Genomic DNA, 15,601 nt, shown 5'->3' on the forward strand with positions numbered 1-15,601 from the left:
ATGGCACTATTGTTAAAAATTATTCTCTAAGTAATCAAGGTCAAAGCTGCTTAGTAAACAGAACGTTATTGAGAAGTCTAACTTTTCCCATGATTAAATATGGTCTGTTAGACAGCCTTGAATAGCAGGCAAGGTTTTCTTATAGTTGCCTTGAGGAGGATCAGAGACTGAGATATGTGCAGCATTTGGAGAAACTTATCAAAAAATACATTGGACCTTATGCAAAAATATGAAACAAAAATGTTTGTTGCCCACACTAAACAATGTCCATTGTGTAGCAGATCTGACAGAGCTCTCTGTGTCTTCTATTGTAAATGGACCCCCCCAAGGCAGATGTGAACAGGGTCCAGTCGTCAGTATGTAGGCTGACCTCCATTTCATTACCATGAAGAATATAAAGCTGCTCAAGCAGGTGCTTAAAGGAGTATGCCACTGTTATTTCCCAGAATGTGTCCAGTACATAAGTATCTTACTAATTTAATGTATTGAGAACATCTGTGCTGCTTCCCTGCTTTCAACATAACTGCTTACACTAGTCCCCATCCCTGGCTGTGCCGCATTCTAGTCCCAACATGACCGGTCATGGAGGGACATGTGAGCTGATTGGTTCATCAACGGCCTATATTGACTAGTATTGGAGCATGGCACGGAAAACTAGCACCTGTGCAATGCTGTGTATAACATATTGTATTGCTGTTTTCAATGGGTATGCTAGCTGCTGGGTTGCTGCTGTTTTAAGCAGCATACACCCAGGGTTAATGTCTGTGATCGTTGAACGCCGATTGTATTCATTTAACTGCTCAGATGACATGCTCTAATGTGACCACAGCATCTGAGAGTGGAAAACTAAGGAGCGTTATGCTCCCCCAGCGGTGATCGGGAGACCCATTCACTGTCTACGATAGCATGGGGCTTTTGGAAAAAAAACATGCTATTGCAGTTTTGGATCCTGCGAAACACTATAGGTTGCAGGGCTCCATAGGAACATAGCAAATCTGAAATGAATTCCATAATTACAATGTAAGGGAGAAGCAATCTAATAATTGCTTTTTACGGTCACCCTGGGTGACAGAAAAAAGAAAAAAAAAATGTTTTCAAAGATATAGTAAAACTTACCCTTTCTCAATAATTATAAAGGGTAATTAAGCATTACTGTTTCCAAAAATGTCAGAAATATTAAAATATAAATGTATTTATCCAGTACGGTGAATGCCATAATGAAAAAAAATAAAAATGGCCATTTTTTTTTTTTCTCGTTTTACCGTCTGAAAAATATTGAATAAAAAGTTTTCCGGCTCCCCACTACATTGTATGCGATATTATATGATACCATGACCAAGTACACATGGGCCCGCAAAAGAAAACAGCCCCCATATGGCTATGTGAAGAGAAAAAGGTGATGGATCTGGGAAGGCAGGGAGTAAAAAATTGAAACGCAAAAATGGAAAATCCTCCGAGCCTGAAAGAGCTAAATTTATTCCAATAAATGAATAATGGATGGACTGGCACTCAACCATAGGTGACTCGCATGGATACACGTAGATTTATTATGGTATTCAAAACTACATATAAAACAGCTGATTTGTGCAGCTAAAATATAACTAAAATATTACACACTAAAAACAAAAGGATAGAACCATAAAACCATAAAAACACGCATGGATGTACCCGAATATAGAAAGGTATGTGAACCACAAAGTCACTCCACATATGTTCCGTGTTTTCATAAAAGTGTATAGGTATTTCAGTAGATCCAGTTGTAGAAAGTTCATATGTAAACCAGGATATTCTAGTGAGATCAGTTGTACACAGTTCATATCAGGCAATTCTGCTATATGGGGCTCATATGTAGAACAAAGATGTGGCTTAGGCTTTCAATTTTGATATCGATATTTGTATATAACCTAAATGGATCAGTACCCGCTTGAATGGTTACTTACAGTTCAGTCGGTCAGCCCGTTGTGTCGTCCCACTACTGTGGGCTTACGTGACCCTGTATGTCGCCTTTGCTGTGATCGATATTGTCGAATTAGAAAGTCGCGTTTTCAGCATGGAGTTACAGCCTATGGTGCAATGGTGTGCAATCTTGGCCTCTCACGCTGTGCCTCGGCGTTTCACACTGTTTTTGTTGTTGGCGGTTCACGTGACTCTCCTCACAACTCGCGGGAAAATTCAGATTCTCGTCAATATTCGATTTTTATGTATCCGATTTATTTTTTATTTTATTTTTTTTGCATCCGATTTTTTATTATTTTTTTTCATCCGCATATTGCGAAAAATCGGAAGCGCTTCCGACTTATTTTTGCATATATTCGGACATTGAATATAGTCTTGGCAGTTCCCAGACGCGTTTCGGGGAGTACTGTCCCCTTCTTCAGTGGCTATATTCAATGTTTCCGGATCCGATCTTTTATATCCTGTTTGAGCTCCCATCAAAGCCTGGTTTGGATTTCAGTGTCTTACAGATTTCTTTGCAGTTCGATATATAAGCATTTTAAAGTTTTCTTGTTTGTTTATACTTGCAAATTGGTAATGGAATATTTATCACACAATTTTCAAATATATCGATTAGTGGTTCGACTTCCTTTGAAAATTTATTGAATTCTCATGTTTTGATCTCTATGTGGTTTCCATGCGGTATGCATGCGTTTTTTCATGTATTTATGCGTTTTTTTGCCTATGCTTGCAAGATGGTGATTTATATCCTCCCTATAGGTTAAAAAAAAAATGATGCTAGCACAATAAAAGATAAAATTGTAATGCAGTCCATGAAATTAATAAAATCCAAATAGTCCCTCAAATCTTCTAATTTACCCATTTCTATATATTGTCCCTCCATTCCACTGTATAAAGATGTGTTTAAAACATTCTAATATAAAAATATATAGATATATGAATATATAAATAAATATGTAAAATATAAAAACATATAGGAAATATATACGTACATGTCTCACTCTAAGTGACATAGTGCAGAATTTGTTAATTGTTGTGTGGAGAATGTTATGTGATGTTTTATACATCGTTTTTAATACCATAATAAATCTACGTGTATCCATGTGAGTCACCTATGGTTGAGTGCCAGTTCATCCATTATTCATTTATTGTACTACTTATCATTGGAAGGGTGAGTCAATTGGACTAGAGCACCTACCTTGGTATATGGTAGAGTGAGCCATTGCCTTGTACCAGCATAAATTCATTCCAGCCTAACCAAAAATGTTACAATAATAGAATAAGAATTTCAAATAGATCAATACAGGCTTTTTCCTTAAAGGGAACCTGTCACCGGGATTTTGTGTATAGAGCTGAGGACATGGGTTGCTAGGTGGCCGCTAGCACATCCGCAATACCCAGTCCCCATAGCTCTGTGTGCTTTTATTGTGTAAAAAAAACCGATTTGATACATGTGCAAATTAAACTGAGATGAGTCCTGTCCCTGACTCATCTCACATACAGGACTCATCTCAGGTTAATTAGTATATGTATCAAATTGTTTTTTTTACACAATAAAAGCATAGAGAGCTATGGGGACTGGGTATTGCGGATGTGCTAGCGGCCACCTAGCAACCCATGTCCTCAGCTCTATACACAAAATCCCGTTGACGGGTTCCTTTTAAGATATAAACTAGTGTGCTTTTAATGACAAGTCTCTTCTTTTTTTCCCCTTGCAGACTGCATTGTCACAAAATAGTAAGTATTTGTGTAAGAAATCACTGCCTATTGCACTATAGTGACATCATCTATTCTGATTTAGAAAACGCATATGACGTTTTTCTTTACCTTGAATGTATGAAGTTTTTACATCTAGATCTCTTTAACATATATTATCTTTTAAAGTAGCTCTGACATCAGGACCTATTAAAACAAACATACTGGCTGATAGGGCTCATCATGCTGATTAAAATTATACCTTTCTTTTGTCTGTATGCTAAACAGCTGCAGAGAAATCTGTGTTATTTTTTATATGCAAATGAGAAGTTTGAGCACTAGGAGGCAAGGCTGAATCCTTGGAGCACTGATTTATAACACCCCATCTGCTCTGCATACTCCTCCCTCCCCTTGATTGACAGGGCTAGACACGGTGAGGGCAAAGCTGTGTCCTGGCGTCTACATATCATACACCCTATGTACTATAGCTTAACTACAATGAGATCGTCTCTGAAAGCTATTCTACATATTACTACTTTATTCACAAGCACAATATTTGATTAGAAAGACAGCAGTAATATGTATCATAGATCCCAAGTCGATTTGTTCAAAAGGTTTGTTGTTAATGCTGTTTCTGTAAAGCATTAAAATGTATTGGCTCTGTGGAGCCAAACTTCATCTCGGCTAAAGTTGCGCATGACTTCAGTGAATTACTTCAGTATTCCTATCTGCGTATTTAAAAACATTTTAAAATAGGAATCCAAATTGGGCTTTGGATTTCTACTTTAAAATGTTTTAAAATATGCAGATAGGAATACTGAAGTAATTCACCAAAGTCTCTCACAACTTCGGCCAAGATGAAGTTTGGCTCCACGGAGCCAATACATTTTAAAGCTGTACAGAAACAGCATTAACAACAAAGTTTTTAAACAAATCTCTACATGCTTCACAGCTAAAGCCTACTCATAAGCATAGAAAATATGCATCACTATGTGGTAATGCTATAGCTTATTGGTAAGTTGTCTGTCATGCATGTAGAGATCCCAAGTTCAAGTCCCTGGAGAGACTTATATAAACTTTGCTTTTTTTCCCCCCCTCCTTTATTTAACCCATAATAAAATGCTATACTATAATAAATAATATATAATCATATAATAAAAAGGCCTTACTATACTGAGAAAAGTGTTTTTTTTCTTAGAAACCTGAAACCTAAGAATACATTAGCAATTCTGAGGATAATGTACATATTTGTGTAGTGCGGGTCGATACGGACGCAGTGATACCACTGCCTCTGTCGCCGCTTACATGCGGTGGGCAACATGTAAGCTGATAAGCAGCCCGGATCGTCACTCCTGCTGGTCCGGGCTGTTGGAGCAGGAGCACGGCTCTCATGTGAGAACCGAGTCCCTGCTCTCCGCTGCACGGGGGACCTGTGCAGCGCTTAGAGCAGGCCGCAGTGAAAAGACGGCGGTCCAGCCTAAGGCACGTTAGTGACTGCCGTAAAAAGGCGTAGGGGTCGTCACTAAGGGGTTAATATTTCTTAGCTTTAGCATATTAATGGTGTCTTTCTAATCATATAGTGTGCTTGGGATTAAAGCAGTAATATGTATTTAGCTTTCTGAGCATATCTCAGTGTGGTAAAGCTATAGTACATAGTGTTTATGATATTTACATGCTAGGACACAGCTCTGCCCTCAGCCTGCTGTCTAGCCCTGTCAATATAGGGGAATGGGGAGTGTGCAGAGCACAGGGGGTGTTATAAAGCAGTGCTCAAACGATTCGGTTCTGTCTCCTGATGCTCCAATTGCTCATTTGCATATGAATAAAAAGGTAGCTATCTCTGCAGCTGTTAAGCCTACAGACAAAAGAAAGGCATAGTTTTATTCAGCATGATGAGCCCTACCAACCAGTATATTTAGTTTAATAGAGTTGATCCTGGTGACAGAGCAGCTTTAAGGCTAGTTTCATACTAGAATTAAAATGATCCGGCAGGCTGTTCTAACAGAGGAACACCCTGCCGGAGTTCATAGCATCTGGATTAGCCGGAAGGGCTAAATGGGATGGCCGTACAAATACCGCTGCAAGCAGTGCTTTTTTGTCTGGCTATTGATGCTGGAAACAGGCAGTGTCCCCGCCGGGTCCCATTAAAGTCAATGAGCTCCAGTATGGTAAACTAGTATCCGTCAACGCCAGATACGATGAACTCCGGCAGGCTGTTTCTCTACCAGAGTAGCCTGTTGGGTCATTTTAACGCTATTTTGAAACTGCCTAATAAATGAGCCAGCATCTTTTGGAGCAGAACTGTATGGGCTATGATTTTATGAAGTATATTAATGAACACAAACTCATCCACAGAATCCCCTGCGCAGCCCATTCAGTACTGATCCCCCCAGATCTTGGTTGCCACTCTTTTTTTTTTTTTACATTTTAAGAAGTTTAAAATGCCATGGTGGGGTCGAAATGAGTTTTTATTTTATTTCATGGTATCAAATTTTAATGTTCAAGATTATAGTTTATATAGCAAAAGCTAAACAACTCAAATAAGGCTGAGATTGTAATTTTCATGTTTGAGTTTGGTTTTATTACAATTACCATTATCTATCATTAGTTAATTTTTTATTAACTGCTTGCACTTCTTTTGTATTTGCTAGGTTCTGGGGATTTATATCCAAGAAAAAGGAAGTGAGTAGTGGTATAAATATTACCCAAACTTTTATTTAATTAGAAAATTGCAAACCTACCGTATTCAAAAAGTTGATAAATCAGTGAATTAAGTAGGAAATGTTGGGCAGTTATTACCAGGTCTGTGGCGTGGCAAGGCAAATTTCTCACTCCTGTATTTTACCATACTCTGACACCTTCATAAAAAGCTCCTGTAAAACAATTATCATTGCTTTTGGAAAAATTATAGACTTACACTGATGGAACTTATTGAGCATATATTTATACAATGGACGCCGGCGCCCACATGATTGTGCTTATACACAAAGCCTGATGAAGGGCTACATATAGCCCCAAACATTGCCTGAATTTACTACATACCATTATGTCCAGCTGAATAAAAATCACTGACTATTTCACCTTCAATTTTGGAGTGCTGTCTAATTTATTACCTATATTGGAGAAAGTGTTCCTGAGGTGGAGCTGGGAACCAACCTAGGCGAGCACCCAGAGCAAGCCAGTAAATAGATGTGTGCTATGATCATTTGAATTGCCCCATTATAGTCAAAGGGGCCAAAGCGGACTTCCAGCGGCAGCACAGATTCGGCAGGCTGTTCCCCCACTGGAACAGCCTGCTGGAGAAGGCTGTCGCTAATGTAAAAGTAGCTTAGGGCTCTTTCACACTTGCGTTCTTTTCTTCCGGCATAGAGTTCCATCGTCGGGGCTCTATGCCGGAAGAATCCTGATCAGTTTTATCCTAATGCATTCTGAATGGAGAGAAATACGTTCAGGATGTCTTCAGTTCCGGAACGGAACGTTTTTTGGCCGGAGAAAATACTGCAGCATGCTGCGCTTTTTGCTCTGGCCAAAAATCCTGAAGACTTGCCGCAAGGCCGGATCCGGAATTAATGCCCATTGAAAGGCATTGATCCGGATCCGGCCTTAAGCTAAACGTCGTTTCGGCGCATTGCCTGATCCGACGTTTAGCTTTTTCTGAATGGTTACCATGGCTGCCGGGACGCTAAAGTAGTGGCAGCCATGGTAAAGTGTAGCGGGGAGCGGGGGAGCAGCATACTTACCGTCCGTGCGGCTCCCGGGGCGCTCCAGAGTGACATCAGGGCGCCCCACACGCATGGATGACGTGATCGCATGGCACGTCATCCATGCGCACGGGGCGCTCTGACGTCACTCTGGAGCGCCCTGGGAGCCGCGCGGACTGTAAGTATACCGCTCCCCTGCTCCTACTATGGCAACCAGGACTTTAATAGCGTCCTGGGTGCCATAGTAACACTGAAAGCATTTTGAAGACGGATCCGTCTTCAAATGCTTTAAGTACACTTGCGTTTTTCCGGATCCGGCGTGTAATTCCGGCAAGTGGAGTACACGCCGGATCCGGAAAACGCAAGTGTGAAAGAGGCCTTAATCTGTATTTAAAGAGGACATGTCACCTCTCATGATGTCTGTTTTAATAAATCATGTACTTTATCTGAATCCTGTTCTTGATCCATACTAATGTCTGAGGGTCTTCTCTTGAGGGCTTGTCACTGCTGTTCCCTTGTCTATATATTTGCGTTTGACTTAAAGGGATTCTGTCACCTCTTTTTTCCCTATTGAGATGCGGACATGCACGGCTAGATCGCGGCTAGCATGTCCGCAATATACCTGTCCTATAGTGCTGTGTGCTTTTATTGTGTTTAAAAAATGATTTTATAGATATGTAAATGAGCCTGGTACGGAGCCCAAGGGGCTGTACTAACCTTCTTGGAGCCCAACCATGCCTCCCTGTGAAGGAGCCCAGCACCGCCGGTATCCACAAATCTCCTCCTTGCTCACAGTTAGATCGCACATGACAGTTCCTTCCCTTAGGCTGATGCCAGCACAGGGAAGGAACACTATGCCGCCAGTGCGCATGCTATCACCAGGAAAAAAAAAATATGGCTCCCAGAAAATGGCGACTCAAAACATAATTTTTTTTTCTTTTAAAATCAGTACCCAGTAGAACCTACTTAACAATTTAAAGGGTGTGCTTGGCGCAACATATTGGGCACTGAAATGCATGTCTGTGGAAAACTTGCAATTTTCATTTTGCAGAGTCATCTGCTCATTCATTTCTGCAAAAGGTGCAGTCCACCCGTGGATAAATATCTTGAGGGATGTAGTTTCCAAAATTGGGTATATTATAGGGTGCTTTCCACTGTAAAGGTACCTCAGGGGCTCTTCAAAAGTAATGTAGCACCTGAAAATCATTCTAGCGAAATCAGTGTTCCAAAAGCCAAATGGTGCTCCTTCCTTTCTGAGCCCTGCTGTCTATCCATACAGCAGCTTACATCCACATTTATGGCATTTCTGTACCCAGTAGAATCAGCCTATCAATTCAAGTAGTGTGCTGTGATTTTCAGATGGCACCAGCTGGGCACAACATATTAGGAACTGAAATGCCATATCTCTGGAAAACGTGCTATTTTCACTTTGCATGGTCCGCTCACGGAGTTTCTAAAATGAGTTCACTTCTTTTGTGTTTCCATTTATTATTACATCCCAGAGCTTCTACAGTTCTTGGCACAAGTGGTGTAAGGCCCCATTCTCACGACTGTATTTTTTTTCCGAGTCCGTTCCCAATTTTTTTTTTTTGTGTGGATCAGAAGCAGACTCCAATAGGGCTGCAAAAGTTGTGGACAGTACCATTGTGTGCTGTCTGCATCTGTATGTCCATTCTGCAACCCCGCAAAGAAAATAGAACATGTCATATTCTTGTCTGTTTTATGCACAAGAATAGGCATTTGTAACATAGTGCGGGACCTGTGCAAGGGGAAACGGGGAATACACACGGCTGGTGTCCATGTTTTGCAGTGTGAACGTGCATAAATCACCACATTGCGCATTAAATGCGCATGGTGCTCTTTTACTCCTGATGAGCGATACTGCCTTGTTCAAAACTTCAGATGAATGCTATATGGAGATCCATCTCTGTTCTTGCAGCATTAAAATGTACGGGTGCCGATGAGCCGAAGTCCGTTATTTGCGAGGTTGCACGAGACTTTGTTGAATAACTTCGGTAGTTGATTTTTAAAGTGGAAGACCACTTTAAAACTTGAAACCGAACTCTGCTTTGGTTACGACTGTCATCTTGGAAGGTGTAGCATCCAAAACTTGCTTCGCTCATAATTACTTTTCAGCCCTGTTGTATGCCGAGGCAAAAGATTAGGGCTACTTGTAGGGTGTTTAGAAAACCAGTAAACACGGTATAATAACAAATTGTGAGGTCTCTTTTCTCCTGTTTACTTTTTGTGAAAATGAAAAATCTGGGTCTAAAGCAACATTTTATTGGAAAAAATGTTATATTACATTTTCACAGCATATTGCTTCTAAATTCTGTGAAATGTCTGTAGAATCAAAGCACTCAGTACTCCGCTCGATAAATTCCTTTAGTTTGTAGTTTGTCACCTTACCCAACAAAAATTTTACTAGCAAGCAATGAAAAAGTCCTATAGCCCCTAAAATAGTGCCAATAAAAGTCCTCTCATCCCGCAAAAAATGAGCCCCTACATAAGATAATCGGCAAAAAAAAAAAAAAATACTCAGACTTTAGAGATACAAAAACCTTTTTTTGTATCAAAGATGATAATATAGTCTAAAACCTAAATAATTGTAATTGACTTATTAGGTATCTCCACGTCCGTAAGAATCTCCTCTATAAAAATACCCCATGACCTAACCCCCCAGATTAACATGGTAAAAAAAAACACAAAAAAACGGTGCCAAAACAGCTATTTTTGGCACTTTTCCATTTCAATCAGTTTTTTCCGGTAACAAAGCAAGGGTTAACAACAAAACAAAACTTAATATTTATTACCCTGATATATGGCCTTTTTTATTGACACTGTAACGGATCTCCTGGCACCCCGACCGGGTACCTCCGTCGATAGATGCTCCTAGTGCTTTCCGAGGACTCCAAGCACTCCACTTGACACCATACGCACTGCAGACCCCACACAAAATCCTCCCCTCTGCCCATGATAGAATTACCTCACACTGGGTTGATGCAATCATCACAGGCAGGCGAATACACAATATCTTCTGTCCTGGAGATAACCGAGAAGTAATTCATTTATCTCTCAGGACAAAGGACATCGCCAATACACACAGAGAGACAATGGAACAGACCTCACTACTGAACGTGTACAATGTCCCACCCTTTTCAATACACATAGAACATCCCAAAATGGCACGAATTAGACCAGGGGTTCAAGTTAGTCCAAGTCCTTTGTGAACAAAGGAGGCCTGGCTGATGAGAGGGCCCACAATCCTAGGGAAGGAGGCTGGCAAACAGCCCCCTCCAAAACACTGTGGCGAAGTGGCTTTCACCACAGACACCATGTCCCTTTTGAAGCCCCCCTAGAGTAAAAACTCCACAAAAGTGACCCATCTATGAAACTACACCCCTCAAGGTATTCAAAACTGATTTTACAAACTTTATTAACCCTTTTAGGTGATCCTCAACAGTTAATGTCAATTGGAGATGAAATTTCAGAATTTAAATTTTTGGTAACCTTGCCTCACAAAAATGTAATATAGACTGAGCAACCAAAAATCATATGTACCCTAAAAATAATCCCAACAAAACTGCCACCTTATCCTGTAGTTTCCAAAATGGGGTCACTTTTAGGGAGTTTCTACTCCAGGAGGGTTGAAACAGGACACAGTGTAAATAAACCGGTCCATAAAAATCAGCCCTCCAAAAACCAAACGGCGCACCTTTCACTCTACGGCCACATGTAGTTTACGGCCACATATGGGGTGTTTCTGTAAACGGCAGAGTCAGGGTAATAAGGATACAGTCTTGTTTGGCTGTTCACCCTTGTTTTGTTAGTGGAAAAAATGGGTTAAAATGGAAAATTAGACAAAAAAATGACATTTTCTAATTTCATCCCCATTTGCCAATAACTTGTGCAACACCTGAAGGGTTAACGACGTTTGTAAAATCAGTTTTAAATACCTTGAGGGGTGTAGTTTATAGAATGGGGTCAATTTTGGGTGGTTTCTATTATATAAGCCTCGCAAAGTGACTTCAGACCTGAACTGGTCCTTAAAAATTGTTTTTTTTGAAAAGTTCAGAACAATTTCAAGATTTGCTTCCAAACTTCTAAGCCTTGTAACATCCCCAAAATATAAAATGTCATTCCCAAAATGATGCAAACATGAAGTAGACATATGGGGAATGTAAAGTAATAACTATGTTTGGAGGTATTACTATGTATTATAGAAGTAGAGTAATTGAAACTTGGAAATTAGCAATATTTTTTACAAATTTTTGCTAAATTTGGTATTTTTTAATAAATAAAAATGATTTTTTTTTTTACTTCATTTTACCAGTGTCATGAAGTACAATATGTGACGAAAAAACAATATCGAAACGGCCTGGAGAAGTCAAAGCGTTTTAAAGTTATCAGCACTTAAAGTGACACTGGTCAGATTTGCAAAAAATGGCCTGGTCCTTAAGGTGAAATAAGGCTGTGTCCTTAAGGAGTTAAAAGGAATCTGTCATCAACTTTATGCTGCTCGTACTAATGGCAGAATAAAGCAGAGACAGGCGAGTTGATTTCAGCGGTCTGTCATTTAAAAGTTAAAAGTAAGTGGTTGCCAGGAACCAACATCACAATCATTGCAGACTGGGCCTGGAAAAGAGTCCTGGCCACCTGAGAAGAGTCATGGTTATCCATGACTTCCTGCTCTCCTGCCCACCTGCTGATGACTGACAGTCTTCTACCTAGTTTTCTCCCTATCTCTCTAGGAGAGAACTGCCAACCATCAGCAGATGGGTGGGGAGTGCAGGAGATGATGTATAACCAGGACTCTTCTCAAGGCCTGGGCTGCAATGATTATGATGCTGGTTCTCAGCAACCACTTACTTTTAGCTGATGAGTGACACACCAATGACATCAGCATTTGTCACCTCAGTGAGGTCAGCATAAAGTTGATGACCGGTTCCCTTTAAGTTTGTAACCTGCTCCTGGTTTTCTTATGTGGATGTGTCCTTTCAGTTGCTGTGTATCCAGGATGCTGCTGCCCTCCCCTTACAAACTACCTTATGTGTGCTTTTCTCCTTATGTAAAACCTGTGTGAGCTGGCTACATTGGATCCCGTCTTTCCTCTCCACACATCTGCCGTGAACAAACTCCTGCTGCTACCCGTAAGGCTTTATTCACATGTCAATGTTTTGCTAAGTGATTTCCATCAGTGACTGTGAGCCAAAACCAGGATTGGAGCCTCCACAGAGATGAGGTCTAAGGGAAAGATCTGCTCCTGTTCTGTGTTTAGATCGTCACTTGGTCTTGGCTTAAAATCACCAACGGCAACCACTGATAAAACACTGACTGTGGGAATAAGGCCTAACACTGAAAATACAGAGGGGGAGAGCAGAGAGAGGCATCAGACCCAGGTCAGATACTGCAGCTAGGGGAAGGACTTGCACACACTCTGTACAAGAAAAACAATAGAAATGTATAACGAACATTTTTAAAGTTGTTTTAATTAGCAATTGGGAAGCAAATTAACAAAAAAAAAACTCAGTACAAATGTGTCCATGGCCTTTTTAAAGTAATGCTGTTGTCATTAGTATAAACTTAAAGAGGACATTTAATGGGTCCAGACATTATAAACTAAGTATCAGGATACGTAGGGCATAGTGTGGGGATTTAACTGCACTTATTATTTTTTCTGGGCACTGCTCCGTTCGCCCGCTGTGGCCCCCGTTGTATTCTCCCACCTGGTATGCAAATTTTAGCATCGGAGCAATGAGGAGGAGACTGAGTCCTTCTCCGTGGGCGTCTCCTTCTCCCCTGGCTGTAGCGCTGTCCAATCGCAGCACAAAGAGTCACAGCCAGGGAGAAGGAGAGTTATTTTTTCTCCCTGGCTGTGACGCTTTCCGCTGCGATTGGACAGCGCTACAGCCAGCGTAGAAGGAGACGCCCACGGAGAAGGACTCAGTCTCCTCCTCATTGCTCCGATGCTAAAATTTGCATACCAGGTGGGAGAATACAACGGGGGCCACAGCGGGCGAACGGAGCAGTGCCCAGAAAAAATAGTAAGTGCAGTTAGATCCCTGCACTATGCCCTACGTATCCTGATACTTAGTTTTTAATGTCTGGACCCATGAAAGGTCCTCCTTAAAGGTAACGTCCAGAAGGCCTGTAAATCTAATCTGCAGTGGTCCAAAACCCAGCACCGTGCTGGTAACTGCAGCTCTGCTCCCAATAAAATGATATGTATCAGTGCTGCAGTTACCAGCTCCGTCCACTAAACAGTACTGTGTAGTTCCAGCCCAGGAGGAGCTAATCTGAAAGAGCTGAACACCGCGGTGCAGGGTGTCAGACCCCCGCTAATCAAATATTGATGGCTTATCCCGAGGATAGGCCTTCAATATGAAAGTTCTCAAATACCCTTTTAAAGGGGTTGCCCAGGATGAGAAAAACATGGCTGCTTCCATTCTGATACACAACCAGACCTGTCTATGGCTTGTGTCTGGTATTGCAGCTTAGTTCCCGTAAAGTAAATGGAGCTGCAATGCCACAGCCAACTTGTGGACAGGTGTGGCATTGTTTTTGAAAAAAAAGCAAACATGTTTTTTTGATCCTGGACAACAACTTTTATACTTTTAAATGTCAGAATATTAATTGATACATCTTGCAGGGGCTCCACATCGGATGACAAACAGACTTCAGCAGAGCTTGATGCAATGCTACAGCATCACAACAACATGCAAGAGAAGCTAGCTGAGGAGATGTTGCGTCTTACTCAGAATCTTAAGAATAACACCTTAGCGGTACAGAATGTTATTAAACAGGACAACCAGGTAAAAAAAACTTGTTGAAGAATGCAATAAATGTCTTGAAATAAATCTGCTTAAACATGAGCACATATTTAGGGATGTGTAGGTAAAAACACAACTTATTTAATTTATCTTTTTGTTCATCTAGACGCTTAACCAATCTTTGAAACTGGCGGACCAGAACTTTGAGAAGCTGAAGACTGAATCAGACCGTCTGGAGCAGCATGCGAAGAAATCTGTCAATTGGCTTCTATGGATCATGCTCATTTTTGTCTGCTGCACATTTATCAGCATGATACTCTTCATAAGACTCTTTCCACGGCTGCGGTGACAACCCATTCTCACAATTATATTCTCTCCATTTTGCCTGTAAAATCTATGCATCTAAAAAGACACGCATGGATTATATTTGTTTTCCACTTCAGTTTTTGCCGTTTACTTAAGAGTTATTTCACAACATCCGAACAAAGTATTTCAGCTCCTTGTGAAATGTGGTTTTAATTGTGCGCGGGGAATCAGATTAGTATTTCTGTGGCTAAGGCTGGGTTCACATCTGCACTCTGATCTCCAGCAGAGGAACAGACTACCGCAATTCACTGTATCCGGCTTAGCTGGATACCACCGTGCATCCCCGGATCCCCATTTACTGTAATGTGCGTCTGGTTGAAGACCCGCTGAAAACCCCTAGAGTAGAAACACCAAAATAAAAAATACATTTTTGAAAAAAATATATATAAAAGTTTAAATCCACCCCCTTTCCGTATAATTACAAAATAAATACCTAAATAAATAAAAACATCATGGGTATCACCGCGACTGAAAATGCCTATACTATTAAAATAGTTTTTAAAAATCCAATACGGCAAATGGCGTAACGGAAAAAAGGGTCAAAATGGCTGATTTGCCACTTTTTTTCATTGCTTCTCTTACCCAAAAAAATGTAATAAAATAATCATAATAAATAAAAGTCACGCATAGACAAAAATGGTATCAATTAAAAGTACAGATTGTTCCGTAAAAAATTAGCCCCTAAGCAGCTCAGTAGACATAAGTATAAAAAAAAGTTATGGGGGTCAGAATATGGTGATATAAAAATAAAATAAAAAATTCTTAATGTTTAAATTAATTTTTACACTATTTAGACATAAATAACCTATACACATGGGGTATCGTTGTAATTGTACTGACCCAGAGAATGAAGGGCATGGGTAATTTTTTCCGTAAACAAAACGCTGTGGGAACAAAACCCATAAAATAGTGGAGGGATTGCGTTTTTTTTCCAATTCCACCCCATTTGGAATTGTTTTACCGCTTCCCACAACATTTTATGCCATTTAATGGTGGCATTAGAAAGTACAACTTGTCCCACAAAAAATAAGCCCCTCATATAGCTATGTGACCGGAAAAAAAAAAAAGTTATGGCTCACGGAAAATAGGGAAGAAAAATGAAAACGAAAAAAC

General features: G+C 40.4%; 1 protein-coding gene across 4 annotated transcripts in view; it reads left to right on the plus strand.

The window, feature by feature from the left end:
* The window catches only part of USE1 (unconventional SNARE in the ER 1), a 103,805-nt gene extending 89,262 nt beyond the window's left edge, over nucleotides 1-14,543 (plus strand). For all 4 annotated transcript variants that reach the window (XM_044285097.1, XM_044285106.1, XM_044285116.1 and 1 more), the window contains exons 5-8: nucleotides 3,675-3,693; nucleotides 6,303-6,333; nucleotides 14,002-14,164; nucleotides 14,289-14,543. In XM_044285097.1, coding sequence (XP_044141032.1) covers nucleotides 3,675-3,693; nucleotides 6,303-6,333; nucleotides 14,002-14,164; nucleotides 14,289-14,471 — 396 coding nt within the window. In that variant the 3' untranslated portion in view covers nucleotides 14,472-14,543. The remainder of the gene's footprint in view (nucleotides 1-3,674; nucleotides 3,694-6,302; nucleotides 6,334-14,001; nucleotides 14,165-14,288) is intronic.
* The last annotated feature ends 1,058 nt before the right edge of the window (nucleotides 14,544-15,601 follow it).

This window comes from Bufo gargarizans, chromosome 1 (assembly GCF_014858855.1).
Source record: "Bufo gargarizans isolate SCDJY-AF-19 chromosome 1, ASM1485885v1, whole genome shotgun sequence".
Classification (NCBI taxonomy): domain Eukaryota; kingdom Metazoa; phylum Chordata; class Amphibia; order Anura; family Bufonidae; genus Bufo; species Bufo gargarizans.